This window comes from Bubalus kerabau, chromosome 10 (genome assembly GCF_029407905.1).
Source record: "Bubalus kerabau isolate K-KA32 ecotype Philippines breed swamp buffalo chromosome 10, PCC_UOA_SB_1v2, whole genome shotgun sequence".
NCBI classification, from domain to species: domain Eukaryota; kingdom Metazoa; phylum Chordata; class Mammalia; order Artiodactyla; family Bovidae; genus Bubalus; species Bubalus kerabau.
Window position 1 is genome coordinate 14,440,439 of NC_073633.1, and position 16,674 is coordinate 14,457,112.

At 40.1% G+C, this 16,674-nt stretch overlaps 1 protein-coding gene across 1 annotated transcript in view; it reads right to left on the reverse strand.

Annotated features, from left to right (window-relative positions):
* The window catches only part of DMGDH (dimethylglycine dehydrogenase), an 85,023-nt gene extending 68,349 nt beyond the window's left edge, over window positions 1–16,674 (reverse strand). Inside the window, exons 1-5 of the mRNA XM_055536656.1 lie at window positions 16,552–16,674; window positions 15,538–15,712; window positions 5,954–6,052; window positions 4,086–4,250; window positions 759–963 (exon numbers count right to left, since the gene is read on the reverse strand). Of these exons, the coding sequence (XP_055392631.1) occupies window positions 759–963; window positions 4,086–4,250; window positions 5,954–6,052; window positions 15,538–15,712; window positions 16,552–16,652 (745 nt within the window). The 5' untranslated portion in view covers window positions 16,653–16,674. The remainder of the gene's footprint in view (window positions 1–758; window positions 964–4,085; window positions 4,251–5,953; window positions 6,053–15,537; window positions 15,713–16,551) is intronic.

The following is a 16,674-nucleotide window of genomic DNA, read 5'->3' on the forward strand; positions in this document are numbered from 1 at the left end:
CCAGGTTAGACTGCACAAGCAGTTTCATTTGCACAAGAATTTATTTTTAGTGTGTTATTTGAAAATTACTTCATAGGCGAAGGACCTGATAGAAAGTGTGTTAACTCAAGAATCCAAAGACCCAGGTTCAAGTCCTGGTTTTGACATAACTGTCATTTTGCCAATTAGCATAATTGTCACTTTGCAATAAACATAAACTTCTTGGACTTTGATCTTCACAAATGGAAGATGAGTGAGTTGTTAGATTATCTCAAATATCCCTTTTGGCTTCAACATTCTGAGTCTAAATTGTAACAGAGCATACTAAAGAAAAGATTATGCAATACATTTAATGAGTTTAAAGTTTTTTGAATAGAGTCAAGTAATCGAAATGGATGAGAAAGGATACAAATGATCAAATTTGCTCTAAAAATCAAAAAGACAATGCTCATGAATTTGAACCTTAGAATTCGGTTATTATTGTGAAGAAGGCAAAAATTTAGGAAGGAAAAAGAAGCATAGTTTGGCAAAATATGACCCGGAACAGAATAAGATGGAAAACCAACTTCTTATGGATAACCAAGGGCAGCATCATATCGCACATATGAAGAACAAGGTGATGGAGGGAGAGATTTGTAGCTCAGAAACAGACAAAATGTTCATGAGAGCATCACAGTGTTTCATAACAATGTTTAGAGTATAAAACATTACTTTATAGCTAAATATCTTATTTCTTTGCCACTTGAAAAAAAAAACCCACTATTGGAAAAGATGCTTACCTGCAGCATTCACAATTCTATTTGCTCTCATAGATCCATGTGGTGTTTCAACATCCCATGTTCCTTCTGACCTTGGTTTCAAAGAAGTCACTGGGGCAGGATATTTTAAAAGGGCACCATATTTCCTAGCCCCAGCCGCCAGGGCCATAGTTAGAGAGTACGGATCAATGTGACCATCTCCAGGATTATACAGTCCAGCTAAAATCTAAATGGATCATACAAGAGTCAATATTCAAATGAATTTATATATATATACTCACTCAGTATCCTGCCAGCAAATACTTAGTAAAGCTTAACTTTAAAAATGCATCATGGCATCAGATTGCTTCATCTTCACTTTATTTTCCCTGTCCAAGGTCAGACCTAGGTAGGAATCACATTTAGAGCCAAGTAAACAAGCTATTTGAAAGAAGTTTGCAATTGTCTCCAACATTCATTCTTCCCTCCCCTAGAAAGCAATGGAAGACAAATGTTTTTTTAGACACGTAACCACTAAGAACAAAGAGTGTCCAATAGCTGGCAGCCATTCGTTCCAGCTGGTAACTGAAACTGTTACTAAATCTGGTCAATGAAATGCAAATGAAAGTATCATGGTCACATGAATCATTTTAAAAAGACAACTGGCATATGCCTCTTGTCCCTTCTTTGTCCCTTCCTCCACCCTGCTGCCTGTGAGGCAGACATGATGGTTGGTGCTCTAGCTGCCATCCTGGAATAAGAACAAAAGAGCCACACCCTAGGAATGGCAGGGCAGTGATTTAGAAGGCAACTGGGTCCCTGAAGCCTTCATGGAGAAGAGTCACCATTCAAGCCCTGGATTACCTAAATAAAAGAGAAATAAACACCTATCTTGTCTAAGCATTATTATTTTGGTTTCTGACATCTGTAGTCAAATCTAATACTAATTGATCAGTTATTTATATTTATTATTTAATATTATTAATAAATTCACATGTTAAATATATAACTGGTATCTGGGAAATGTGTACTTGATTCAGTCATTCAACAACTTGTTCTTAAATACCTACTTTGTGCTAGGGCTTGAGATACTGAGGGAGAAACAAAGAAGAATCCAGCTCAGATGAAACAAGGAGGGAGCAGTGAAATATATAGTTAGTTCTCATCTATTCAACAAAAATCTATTAAGCACCAAGTATGGGCAAGAGGCTTTTGTCAAAATTTTTTTTTCTGCATCTATTGAGATGATCATGTATTTTTTATCCTTTATTCTATTTATCCAAAGTTACATTGATTGATTTTTCAGATGTTAAAACTAACCTGGCATAAGGGATAAATTCCAGTTGGTTATGCTAAAGAATCTTTTTTATATAAGTTGCTGAATTCAATTGGCTAGTATTTTGTTGAGGATTTTTACATCAGTATTCATAAGAGATAGAGGTCTTTCTTTTCTCATGACATCTTTGTCTAGTTTTGGTATACATTCTGGCCTCATAGAAAAAGTTGGAAAGGGTTCACTTCTCTTCTATTTTTGGAAGACTTTGTGAAGAATTGTAGTAATTCTTCTTTAATGTCTGGGCCCAGTGAAGCCATCTGGGGCCCAGCTTTCCTTTGTGGGAAGTTTTGGATTACTAATCCAATCTCTGGTTACAGGTTTAGTGCAAGAGAATTTTTATTTCAATGGCATTTGTATTATTGTAAACGTCTAAATATCACTTGTCTTCCCTGGTGACTCAGATGATAAAGAAACTGCCTACAATGCAGGTCGGGAAGAACCGCTGGAGAAGGGAATGGCAGTCCACTCCAACATTCTTGCCTGGAGAATTCCATAGACAGAGGAGCCTGGTGGGCTCCAGTCCATGGAGTTGCAAAGAGTCAGACAAGACTGAGTGACTAACACACACACACACACACATCACACTGGTCTTTTATAATGGATATGTCCTTATGCAGTGATCCTCTATCTATTTGATTTGGAACCCTGCCCAGATGAGGAGAATACTCTTCCCACATATTTCCACTGCCTAGTATTCTTGAGAAAAATCTGTGATGGTGAGGACTTGCAGCAAAGCACCCCAAGATTGACATACAAACAAATAGAAGAATATGCTTCCTAGCAGTGATGGCAGAATGCTAATGCAGACGATGCGACGCAACACCAAACTGCCATCACGCTGGAATCACACGCAACTACAGACGGCTGCCTGTGAAGACTCCCAGAGGCAAACAACCCCAGCTCCCAGGTCAAAGCTATGAACTCTCTTGGATCAGAGACACTGCTGGACTTACCAGGGAGAAACACAAGCCTCTGCTTCCCTGAACAGCCCTGCCTGATACCCTGAGGTAGTACGTATAAAGGAGTCAGAGAGCCTAGGACAAATCTCTGCTCCAACTTTCTAACTGGATGGTCTTGGGCCCACTATGTGAACCACGCTGCAATTTCCTGTTTCTTGATAATGTGTGGGTGTGTTGGTGTGGGTAGGTTCAGTGGCTCAGTCCTGTATGACTCTTTGTAACCCCATGGACTGTAGCCTGCCAGGCTCCTCTGTCCATGGAATTTTCCAGGCAAGAATACTAGAGTGAGTTGCCATTTCCTACTCCAGGGGATCTTTCTGACGCAGTGAATGAACCCATATCTCTTGTGTGTCTCTTGCATTGGCAGGCAGATTCTTTACCACTGGGCCATCTGGGAAGCCCAAATGCTTCTTATTTTTATTGTGAAGATTAAATGAGATTATACATGTGAAAGGCTTAGCAAATACCTAGTACATAATTATGTGCTGTAGTGTTAGGTAGTGCGGTATTAGTCATTTTTACTATTATTCAAAAGGGATTATCACTCAGCAAAAAGACACTAAATATCCAAATGGATTTTCTCAGCCAAATTTGGTTAGATCAATAACCTGATACAGAGATTGTCAGGCTAGTTTATTTGAGTTAGGTGATATTTGTGTAGCAATATATATTAGGTATAGCATGTATTTCTATCTTTGATTTTATAAAAAAAATTAATAATACATTCTTTCTACACACACATTTATCACACCCAGTTATTTTCTTTCCATGTCTCAGGCAGAAGGTTTATTATAAAAACCTCTAGATCTGAGGGACACAGTAATAGAGAGGTATTGAAAATATTTCCTTGGTTGTCATAGGTAGAAAACTAATCAGATTGTTCATTACTTTTACTTTATTTAACATACATAATATCCCACCTTCTCATTTACCCAAATTTCAGCATTAAACATCTGATTTTGTCATTCAAAATCTATGCACAAAGTTTTTCTATTTTTAATTAACTGTCTAAAATAACATTTTCTAATCTTAATTAAAATTAACAAATGGTGAAAATGCCCTTAAGATAAATACCTTATTCATGTTGAGTAAAGGAAACATTTCTTGAATTTTTTCAGGTTCAATAATATACTGCTCTGTTGCATGCCAGCGAGTCCGAGTCATTTGATATTTAAATTCATCTACCCTTACAGGAGTGGTAGCAATTCTGATACTACCTGGCTGATGGAATCCCACCACCTGCAACAATGATGCCAATAAAAACTCGTTAGTAAATCATGACTTGGCACTCAACCATGGTTCTTCTCCAGCACAGTGAAAATGCAGGTGTGCCAGAAAAGAGATTCACTATGCATGACAGTGATAACTATACACCATGTTTGCCTCATACAAAAAGATATTCATTCAAGGAATATTCACTAGTGCCTCCTCTGTGCCAGGCACCATACTAAGCCCTTAGAGAAGCTGTTGTGAACAAGAGAGAGGAAGACCCTGCCTGGATGGAGCTTACAGTCTGCAGGTAAAGACAGATAGCTAAATGCATAATTATAACGTGAGATGGTATTCATCTACAGAGTGGAAGAAAATTATGTGGAAAACGTTGGAGAGGGAACATGAAGAGTTAGAATGTTGAAACAAGGAGAATAAGTATGAACTGAAAGAAATATTCATTTGGCATTTACTCAAGTTCTTTACTTGGCCAAACACTCAGCGACGCCCTGAGTGACAGAGATCAAAAATGAAGTCCTTGGACTTCCCTCGTGGCCCAGGGGTTAAGAATCCATCTGCAGTGAAGGAGACATGAGTTTGAGTCCACATGCTGTGGAGCAGCGAAGCCCAAGAGCTGTAACTACTGAGCCTACATGCCCTAGAGCCTGTGCTCTGCAGCTAGAGAAGCCACTGCTTTGAGAAGCCTGCACGCTGCACCTGGAGAGCAGCCCCCGCCGGAGCAACCAGAGCCCACACACGGCAGTGAAGACCCAGGACAGTCACAAGGATGCAGCCCTTATCCTTGACTTGCTCAGAGTCTGTAGGAAAGACCAATTAAATAAAGTAAATAAAGCGACAACCACAACTGAGAGAGATTCGTGTTATAAGAGGGTTGTGCACTCATGTTCTTAGAACCAAGAGATGCACGCTCAGTCCCATCTGATTGCTGGGTGAAGAAAGTTAGGGATGGCTTCTCAAAGCAGATGACTGCCAGGAAGGTGGAGGGTGATGCTGAAATGGGGACCAGAGGCAATATCGTCTCAGGGACAGAGATCAGCTCATTCTAGAACTGTATATAATTAAGAATAGCTGAAGCATATAAGCAGAGCAAAGAGTGGCAAGAGAAATGTTGGGAAAGCAGGCAGGGCTTAGCTTATAAAGGCCCCTCTTTGGCTTTTGTCTTGTAGACTGTGGAGAGCCATGTGATGGTTTTAAGAAAGGGAAATGGCTTGAAAATTTTAAGTAGACTTCAGTCAGTCTATGGATACTCTTTGCCTGCCACTTTATTTTGACAGTACTAATACAAATGAGATGAGATGAAAATAAAAGTAAGGGGCTTTAAGGGAAGCACTTTTCAAAGTCATGTGACAATCTGGCATGTATGATCATCAGATCCTTTGCCAATCAGGGCTGAAAGGCTCTGATTTCTTAGTTTCCAGATATAGTAGCTGACCAAAGATATTTTTAAAGACTGCTTTTTATTCTCTTCTCATTTAAAAAATCAAGAGGAGCAGGTAGTTACATGGGTAATATACTTCAAGAAATTCAATTGATTGAAAAGCAAGCTCTAGAGGTTCTCATCTTAAACTCTCATCAGAATCTTCTACATTAGACATTTCACATGCCATAGACATCACTATAGACAGTGAAACATGATGATATCAAAATCCTTCAGTAATCTTCTGTATCTCAGAAACTGACCTAAAAGATAATTTCAAGTTAAATGCATTTACCTGTCCAGTTTCTTCTTCCAGTTTCTCATAAAGTTTGATGCTATAGTAATGTATTTTCTTTAAGTTTATTCCAGGATGAAAGTAAGTTGTTAAACCTGCCTTAAAAGTGGGAAGGAAAGGAAATACCAAAAAAAAAAATTTAACATTTTCAAAATGTTAATAATTTATCTGTTAAGAATTAAATTACTGTTGGTGAGAAACTGAGAAGTACCAGCCAGTCCTTTGGGGATGAAAATACATCAGAATCAGTTTGAACACACATTGCTTAAAGCAATGACAGTTATAAGAACCCATCTGAACCACATAAATAATGCAAGAACCAGCCAACAAACATATACGTTAAGTCCATAAAAGTTATTAGAGAAAGAGGTGTTTGCAGATTCAGAAACGGGATGACTTAGATGGAATCACTTAGGTTAGGAATATGCACTATTAGGAAGAATTGGCGGTGGGGGGAGGGGGGGCGGTGACATATAATGTGGACTCAAATTAACAAAGCATGTGCGTTCCCTTAAGGAGAAGAACTATGAACAAGCAAGCAAAAAGTTTTCCTTGTCCCAGTCCCCACCATTCCCTTGAATTGAGCAGCTCTCCTGTTTCCTTTCTTGAAATTTCCAAAACTTAAGAACTAGAACATTCCCAAGAAATAGAACCTGTTGAGTGGTAAACAGACTTTGGTTGTAGTTTAACCAGTTTCATGAATGAGCACAAAGACTCTACCCCACAAATATTTCCTGAGTCAATACGGAATCATCTGTCTCAAGAAAATATCTAAATACTACATTCCAAAACCTCTTCTACCAATTCTAGCAGATACGATATAGCATCCAGACAAAGAATTTGAAGCAATGATATGAAGCAAATTCTCTCAATTAAATGTCTGGGGCCCCATTCTGTAGCTAATTTACCCTGGAAGGCTCATCCAAACACAATCTGTTTAAAATAAAATCTGTTTAGGACTATTTATAAGGTTCTTCTAGGATTGTATGGGGCATTTGGTTCTCTTGAACTCAAAGATACCCCCATTAATATCATATGATATCGCTTAGATGCAGAATCTAAAAAAAGATACAAATGAACTTACATACAAAAAAGACACAGACTCACAGATGTAGAAAACAAACTAATGGTTACCAAAGGGGAAAGGGCTGGGGGAGGGATAAATTGGGAGTTTGAGATGAACAGATATACACTACTATATATAAAATAGGTAAATAATGAGGATCCATTGTTTAGCACAGAGAACTATGTTTAATGTTTTGTAATAACCTGTAATAGAAAAGAATCTGAAAAAATATATATATATATATCTGAATCACTTTGTATTATGTTGGTGCTAAAGTAATTGCAGTTTTGCATTGTTGAACTTTGCCATTTGATATTGGAATACATTCTTAAATAAGTGTGGTTATGCTATACATCATTTCAATGCACATTTCTCACTTTATGTTTTTTTGCTAATGACTTACTACTTGCTATGTATTTTATATTTATTTTAGACTAGGGAAATGATTTTGATAAAAGCAAATTCAAGTGATTTTCTTATTTGAGTTCAATATGGGTTGTAAAGCAGCAGAGACAACTCACAACATCAACAACTTATTTGGCCCAGTGCGGTGGCAGTTCAGGAAGTTTTATAAAGGAGACGAGAGCCTTGAAGATGAGGAGCGTAGTAACTGGCCATTGGAAGTTGACAATGACCAATAGAGAGCAATTGTTGAAGCTGATCCTCTTACAACTACACAAGAACTTGCTGAAGAACTCAGCATCGACTCTTCTATAGTCATTCGGCATTTGAAGCAAATTGGAAAGGTGAAAAAAGTTGATAAGTAGGCACCTCATGAGCGGACTGAAAAAAAAAATCATCATTTTGAAGTGTCATCTTCCCTTATTCTATGTAAAAATAATGAACCATTTCTTGATGGCATTGTGACATGCGACAAAAAGTGGATTTTATATGACAATTGGTGATGACCAGCTCAGTGGTTGGACTGACAAGAAGCTCCAAAGCACTTTCCAAAGCCAAACTTGCACACACAAAAAATGTTATTGTCACTGTCTGATGGTCTGCTGCCCGTCTGATCCACTATGGCTTTCTGAGTCTTGGTGAAACCATTATATCTGAGACGTATGCTCAGCAAATCGATGAAATGCATCAAAAACCGCAATGCCTGCAGCCAGCATTGGTCAACAGAAAGGGCCCAGTTCTTCTCCGCGACAGTGACTGACCACACGGTGCACAACCAACACTCCAAAAGTTGAACAACTGGGCTACAACATTTTGCCTCATCTGCCATATTCACCTGATCTCTTGCCAACTGACTACACTTATTCAAGGATCTTGACAACTTTTTATAGGGAAAACACTTCTACAACTGGCAGTAAGCAGAAAATGCTTTCCAAGAGTTTGTTGAACCCTGAAGCACAGACTTTTATGCTACAGGAAAAAAATACTTATTTCTTGTTGGCAAAAATGTTTTGATCATAATGGTTCCTATTTTGACTAATAAGGATGTGTTTGCTGCTGCTAAGTCACTTCAGTCGTGTCCGACTCTGTGCAACCCCATAGATGGCAGCCCACCAGGCTCCCCCATCCCTGGGATTCTCCAGACAAGAACGCTGGAGTGGGTTGCCATTTCCTTCTCCAATGCATGAAAGTGAAAAGTGAAAGTGAAGTTGCTCAGTCGTGTCCAACCCTCAGCAACACCATGGATTGCAGCCTTCCAGGCTCCTCCATTCATGGGATTTTCCAGGCAAGAGTACTGGAGTGGGGTGCCATTGCCTTCTCCAAGGATGTGTTTAAGTCTAGTTATAACGATTTAAAATTCATGGTCCAAAATTGCAAGTTTGTTTGTACCAACCTAACAGTATACCTGAAACTAACACAACATTGTAAATCAACTGTACTTATATTAAAAAAAAACCCACCATTAAAGTTCATCAATCATCTTTTATGGACCAGAATCTTGGGGTGTCTATCAAGTACTTGTCAAGTGTTTGGCCACTTTTCTGAGAAAAATGTTGCCCCAACTTATAAGTTCTCTCATGGTCCAGCCCCATAATGATGCACCTGTGAGTCAGACTCCCTAACTTTTAGCCAAACATCTCATCCTTCTTTACATGATTGGTATCTAGTATGATAGGAACATTTCTAGTTCAATAATAATCTTTGGCTTTCAGGTATCTTCTAGAGAACTCAATTTTGTCTCCCTTTTATCTTGCGTCAGTTGAGAAAATGTATATTCATGAGCCTAGGCCTAGGATTCTGTCCATCATTCACTCCTCAAGATCCTCTAAATTTAACCTAGGTTAAGTCAGGCCACCAGAAAGTGACCTATCTACACTACATCAGTCTTCTTCCCCAGCCTGGGAAGCTATTTTCACAGGTTAATGATCTCTCTTCTGAAAGAGTCACATGGATTTGTTTTTGTAAAACTCTTACTCAAAATGTTTAGCCCAATATCCTTTGCCTAGGGAACAAATTCTTCTATGAATTTCTGGTGAAGGAAAAGTTCATCTTTCTTACTGAACTAGAATAACTATTTCTATTAGCAACTCACACTAGCCTAGTTTCCCTGCTGCTAGGGCAGTGAGAAGTAAAGAATCCGCCTGCAACGCGAGAGACCTGGGTCCAGTTCCTGGGTTGGGAAGAACCCCTGGAGAAGGGAATGGCAGTCCACTCCAGTATTCTTGCCTGGAAAATCCCATGAACAGAGGAGCCTGGTGAACTATAGTCCATGGTGTCACAAAGAGTAGGGCATGACTGAGTGACTAACACTTTCACTTCACTTTCACATTTTATATTTTTAACAAATGGATGCAAACCCTACTGAAACTCCTTATTTGGGAAAATATTAAATATATTTACATTTAAATGTATCTCTTGCATACATGAGAGTTTTTCTAGGTGGTATATCATTTTGGTAAGAAAAAAATCTAATCATGATATCAACATTTCCAAACATCCCTTCTCAAAATGCTTTCTTTCCAACAGGACTATTTTGCTAAAATTCATTGTTTTTCACTTATTGTGAACATCACCTTGACTTTGAAGGAATAGACTATGTCTATTGTTTTATATGTTTATACTACATAGACTGCCTGAAGCTATTTCCATCACTACAAAGATCACCAAACTGGGGACATTTGTCTTTTTTCAAAAGAAAAACTTTAAGTTTTACAACTCTTTTAATTACTGTTACAGTATAACCAATTAATCTCTGTGTAGCACAACACTCTCAAAGTCATTCACTCTCCCTTTCATCACAAACAATATTATTTAAAGCCTTGTTTCTGTAAAATCAATCACAATATGCTGGAGCTCACTATCCTGTTGATATCCACAACACGTGATCTGCAAAATGTCATGGCTGAGTGAAGACAGACCAGAGAATGAGGATGCTTCCACTGTAGACTGTCAACCTCTCCCTGGCCAACCTTGTCGTCATACACAATACGTCAACCACATCAAAGGCAAGGGCTATTTATAAAGATCAATAAAGATTAATTTCTTTCTTATATTTTACATAAAATAAAGAGAAAGGCCTGATATTGTTTTCTTATACCTAAATGGAAAGTTTTGCATCTTTAGTTCTCAGCCCTCTAAAACATCCTCTTTAGCACCGTTCCCAGGGGCAGCCTCTCCCAGGGACCCATTGGGCCAAAACCATTTCTTACGCCATCCTCTCCACTTTCCTTCCATCCTATATTAGTATCAATAGTAGTACCAGGTGCTGACAAAGCAGTCTCATTAAAATATAGCAAAACCTCAGGACTTTGGGGATTTGTGACTCCATTTTGAATATTCACAAGCTGTGCCTTCCTCCCCAAAGCATCTGATTCCCCTTGCTCCAGAAATGTTTAGTCTTGAGCGCATGTTTGTATTCAGTGCTACTGCCTTTATTTTTGTAGTCTGTCCCTCCAGCTGGCCCCTCAAACTTCCACATTTCCATATCTCCTCCAAAACTTCTCTATGTTAAAAATGAATGGAGATATATATATGTATACACACATAGATATAATTATATATATATATATAAAATGGAATATTAATCAGCCATAAAAAAGAAAGAAATGTCATTTGTACCAACGTGGATGAAGCTTGATGGCATTATGCTAAATAAACAGGCAAAGAACTACAAATACCAAATACTGAATGATCTCATTTACATATGGAATCTAAAAACAAACAAACAAAACAACAGAACTCAGAGCTATAGAGAATACATTGATGGTTCCTAGAGGCAGGGGTTGGAGGATGGGTAAAATGGGTGCTGCTGCTGCTGCTAAGTCGCTTCAGTCGAGTGCAACTCTGTGCGACCCCACAGACGGCAGCCCACCAGGCTCCCCTGTCCCTGGGATTCTCCAGGCAAGAACACTGGAGTGGGTTGCCATTTCCTTCTCCAATGCATGAAAGTGAAAAGTGAAAGTGAAGTCGAAGCACAAACTTCCAGGTATGAGATCATAAGTCCCGGGGATGTACCATACACCATGGTGACTATAGCTAACAACACAGTAATGCATATTTGAACGTTGCTAAGAGAGTAAATCTTAAACGTTTTTCTTTTCACAAGAAAAAGTTTTGTAACTATGTGTGGTAATGGATGTTAGTTAGACTTATTGTGATCATTTTTCAATATATACAAATATCAAATCATTATGTTGTATACCTGAAACTAATATGTCAGTTATATCTCAAAAAATTCTATCATGTGGGATATCTTCATGATGCTCCTTGGTGGGAGACCTCTTGATTTGCAAGAATTCCTCTAATCGGCTTCCTAGGACAATTCTGTTTTTGCTGTCTGTATTTGCAGGGACCCGTATAACCCGGCTTCTGATGCCTGAGTCCACCTTCAAATCATACTGCATGAACCTCATTTTGTGAAGCAGAGTCTACAACTTTGTTCACAAAGTAGATAATGCCTTTCCAACTCATCCTGGTATCTCTCTGCTTAAGGAGAAATTATTTTGCACAGTTAACTTTTAACAAGAAGCTTTCATCTTAAAAATTTTGCCTACTTTCCTTAAAAAGATCTTAGGCTAAGGATATGCCATTTTATTGTTACCATTATTATGCATGAGATGTTTAAGAAGTGATAGTGCAGGGAATCCAGTAACTAAAATGCAGGTTACATCAAATCAATCAACTAAAATGAACAAATTAGTAATTAAAATGTTAAAATGCACACCCTCCTTATACAATCCAGAAGTGTGACAAAGGTGTAAGCCCACCCTCTCGGGTATTCCTCTAATACCCAAGTGTGAGGGCAGGGCTTTCTTTTGGGCACTGCTGTGTCCTCATCTCCTAGAACAGTTCTGGCCTGACACAATACAGTGAGTGAGTGAAAGCAGCTCAGTCGTGTCCGACTCTTTGTGACTCAATGGACTGTACAGTCCATGGAATTCTCCAGGCCAGAATACTGGAGTGGGTAGCCTTTCCCTTCTCCAGGGGATCTTCCCAACCCAGTGACTGAACCCAGGTCTCCCACATTTCAGGCAGATTCTTTACCAGCTGAGCCACCAGTTCAGTTCAGTTCAGTTCAGTCACTCAGTCGTGTTTGACTCTTTGTGACCCCATGAATCGCAGCATGCCAGGCCTCCCTGTCCATCACCAACTCCTGGAGTTCACTCAGATCCATGTCCATCGAGTCAGTGATGCCATCCAGCCATCTCATCCTCTGTCGTCCCCTTCTCCTCCTGCCCCCAATCCCTCCCAGCATCAGAGTCTTTTCCAATGAGTCAACTCTTCACATGAGGTGGCCAAAGTACTGGAGTTTCAGCTTTAGCATCATTCCTTCCAAAGAACACCCAGGGCTGATCTCCTTCAGAAAGGACTGGTTGGATCTCCTTGCAGTCCAAGGGACTCTCAAGAGTCTTTTCCAACACCACAGTTCAAAAGCATCAATTCTTCAGTGCTCAGCCTTCTTCACAGTCCAACTCTCACATCCATACATGACCACAGGAAAAACCATAGCCTTGACTAGACGGACCTTTGTTGGCAAAGTAATGTCTCTGCTTTTGAATATGCTATCTAGGTTGGTCATAACTTTCCTTCCAAGGAGTAAGAGTCTTTTAATTTCATGGCTGCAGTCACCATCTGCAGTGATTTTGGAACCCAAAAAATAAAGCCTGACACTGTTTCCACTGTTTCCCCATCTATTTCCCATGAAGTGATGGGACCAGATGCCATGATCTGAGTTTTCTGAATGTTGAGCTTTAAGCCAACTTTTTCACTCTCCACTTTCACTTTCATCAAGAGGCTTTTGAGTTCCTCTTCACTTTCTGCCATAGGGGTGGTGTCATCTGCATATCTGAGGTTATTGATATTTCTCCCGGCAATCTTGATTCCAGTTTGTGTTTCTTCCAGTCCAGCGTTTCTCATGATGTACTCTGCATATAAGTTAAATAAGCAGGGTGACAATATACAGCCTTGACGTACTCCTTTTCCTATTTGGAACCAGTCTGTTGAGCCACCAGGGAAGCCCAAGAATACTAGAGTGGGTAGCCTATTCCTTCTCCAGTGGATCTTCCCAACCCAGGAATTGAACTGTGGTCTCCTGCATTGCAGGTGGATTCTTTACCAACTGAGCTATCAGGGAAGCCCCGACACAACACAGGATCTTCATAAATATTTGTTGAAAGAATAACCAAATATCTGCTGAAAAGAAGTTAGAGAAAGGTGGGGGATAAATACAAGCTTTCTATTACATGACAACAGGAAGCCTGCCTAGGAAGTCTGGTTCAGGGAGGGGAGAAGAGCCAGCAGCATCAATGGCTTCCTGGACCGTCTCTCCAGATACTGGGAAAGAAGCTGAGGCAGGACTGGTGACACAAGAGACAAGTGTGCCAGTGGAGGTGCAGAAGAGACACTCGGGAAAAACAAACAGAGAGAGACACTCAAGGAGGACCTGGCCTCCATCCCAGACTGAAGGGTGAGGGGGTGGCAGGAAAGGAAAGAAGGGAGAGAAACTGGGCTTGGTGCTGTTTTTCTAGAAGTCTCTATCCAGTTGGCGGCTGTAGTCTGACTACATGACCATGGGGACGCTGGAGTGAACTAGGCTTAAGTCTGGGCAGTGCCCTCCCCCAAACTCGGCTGGAGAAAGGAGATCCAACTATATCCCATACCATGAGCATGTTCTGGGTGTCAAAAGGTCTCTAAAAGCGGGGTTCCCTCTTGTCTCAGTGGAGGAAAGCCAATGACAGAAAGGTATGGCAGGCAGAAGGTAACACTACTCAACTCTTTTTTTTAATCAAAGTATAGTTGATGATGAGATGGTTGGATGGCATCACCAGCTCAATGTACATAAGTTTGAGCAAGCTCTGGGAGTTGGTGATGGACAGACAGGGAAGCCTGGCATGCTGCAGTCCAGGGGATCACAAAGAGTCAGACACGACTGAACAACTGAACTGAACTGATAGTTGATTTACCATGTTGTGTTAGTTTCTGGTGTATAGCAAAGTGATTCAAATATATGTAAATAGACATGTATATATTCTTTTTCATATTCTTTCCATTTTGGTTTATTACAGGATATTGATTACAGTTCCCTGTACTATATAGTCGGACCTTACTGTTTATCCCAACTCTTCCTCCAAACAAAAATGGAATCTAATGTTGTTAAAAAACTTCCTCTCCCATCCTGACTTCAGAAATAACTAGATGGGCAGTATGAAAGTAGTGTCAATCACCTCATTTACTTAAGCAGCTTTCCATCTAAGCCCAGTTATTGTACAGAACTGGAACAATTGTGCATACCATTAAATATGCAAGATAAACTTGGTTGTGTGTCTTAATTAACACGAGAGCTGTGTCACACGTTCTTGGCTGTCATAGTTAAGTCCTCATGAAGCCAAGCTGTTGTCGCCCAGCATTAAACTAAAATTATAAATTAATAAATATAAAAGGATGACTAAAGCCAGGTGAGGGTACATAGGTCTTAGGCCTATATTCAGCCACTATCCTTTGATACAAAAGCTAACATTTACTAATTGCTCACTATAATAACTTTACACATATTAACTCAATCTTCATCATCACCCTATTTGGTAGGGACCATTAATATTCCCTTGTGGCTCAGCTGGTAAAGAATCTGCCTGCAATACGGGAGACCTAGGTTCGATTCCTGGGTTCGACTCCAGGGAAGATCCCCTGGAGAAGGGCAAGGCTACCCACTTCAGTATTCTGGCCTAGAGAATACCATGGACTGTATAGTCCGTGGGGTCCCAAAGAGGCAGACATGACTGAGCGACTTGCACTTTCACTTATTAATATTATTCCAATTTCACACATTGGAAAATGGAAGCTTAAGTAACTTGCTGGAAGTCACATAAGTAGAAAAGGACAGAACCAGGTTGTGAATCCAGAAGCCATATGTTCAAGATGATCTTATCAAGATGACCAACATCAAAAATGTTGATCACCCCCCTGGAAGTCCATCAGCTAAGCTGCAATTGCACTTTCCAACACTATGAAAAGGGAACTCTCTCTAACAGGCTCACAGTGGGGAGCTGTGAACGGAAAAGAAACCAATCGTGCAAGTGCATAACTTGGTGCCTGTGACGGTGCTGAGGTGTTTTCTTACTGCGTGCCAGGTGGATCCAGCAGTGAGCTCTGATTTCTCCAGAAGGACCACATCTTTCATGCCTGCTTTGGCCAAATGATAAGCCAGACTCACACCAACGCAGCCACCTCCAATGATCACTGTTTCTGCTCTGTCTTTCCATCTTGATTCTGCAGATAAGGGTGGGTTTTCCTCTCTGGAAGACAATTTATTTAATAATAGCTTTACTAGGCTATGATACTTAAAGTTTTCTGTTTGTTTTTTCTTTTTCTGACTAGTGTGAGTCTCCTTATTTATTCTTCTAGTACTTAACATCTAGTGTCTGTGAGATTTGCATTTATTGATCTAATCATTTGGGGAGCCTCAGCCTGACTTAGCTGGGAGAGGGAGGAGGACGGATCTGAACCCCATTTTCCATAATTCTGACCAATTGTAGATAACTAATAGAGCTAAAGAATTGAAAAAATGACTTCTTTTTTGCAAAGAAACATAGAGAATAATCTATCTCAATCTACTTTAAAAACACACTTATCATTTTATTACATGAAAAACCATAATCATCATGAAGTCCATTATCTATAAATCTTGGATCACCTCCTCTCTCCAATGTTTTCCAGGTTGAAGAAAGCCAGGAGTGCAATGTTCTTCCTCGCTTAAGGTCCTCTCTCTGTGTACCTGCTTCTCTAATTATAATTATTGCTCAGCGGCTGGATATGTTTATATGCATGACTGTCTTCCTAGCTAGCTAGATCATGAGTTTCTCCAGGATGAACTGTAAAGAAACAAGGTATATTAAGCCAAGGAAGACCATATATACCCCTGTGTTTGCCTTCCCACGGACCATCTCTGGATAAAATACAGAAGACACTACAAAAAAAAAAAAAAAAAAAAAGAAGACACTACAGATGACTGAAGAAGGTGAGGGTAGGAGAGTCAGAAGTGCCCAAGTGCCCACAGCCGGAGACTTCTCGGCCCCTCGCTTGCAACCCCGCAGCTGTCCAGGCGCGAATCTCCGCGTAGACCAGCCCCACTCACCCTTGGCGGCTGCAGACTGAGCGCGGGCAGCCGGGGGAGCCCCTCGGCTGGAAGCCCAGCAGCCTGAGGCCCCGCAGCCGCCGTATGCCCGGACGGAGCATGGCGAGGCTGAGGGCGAGGGCG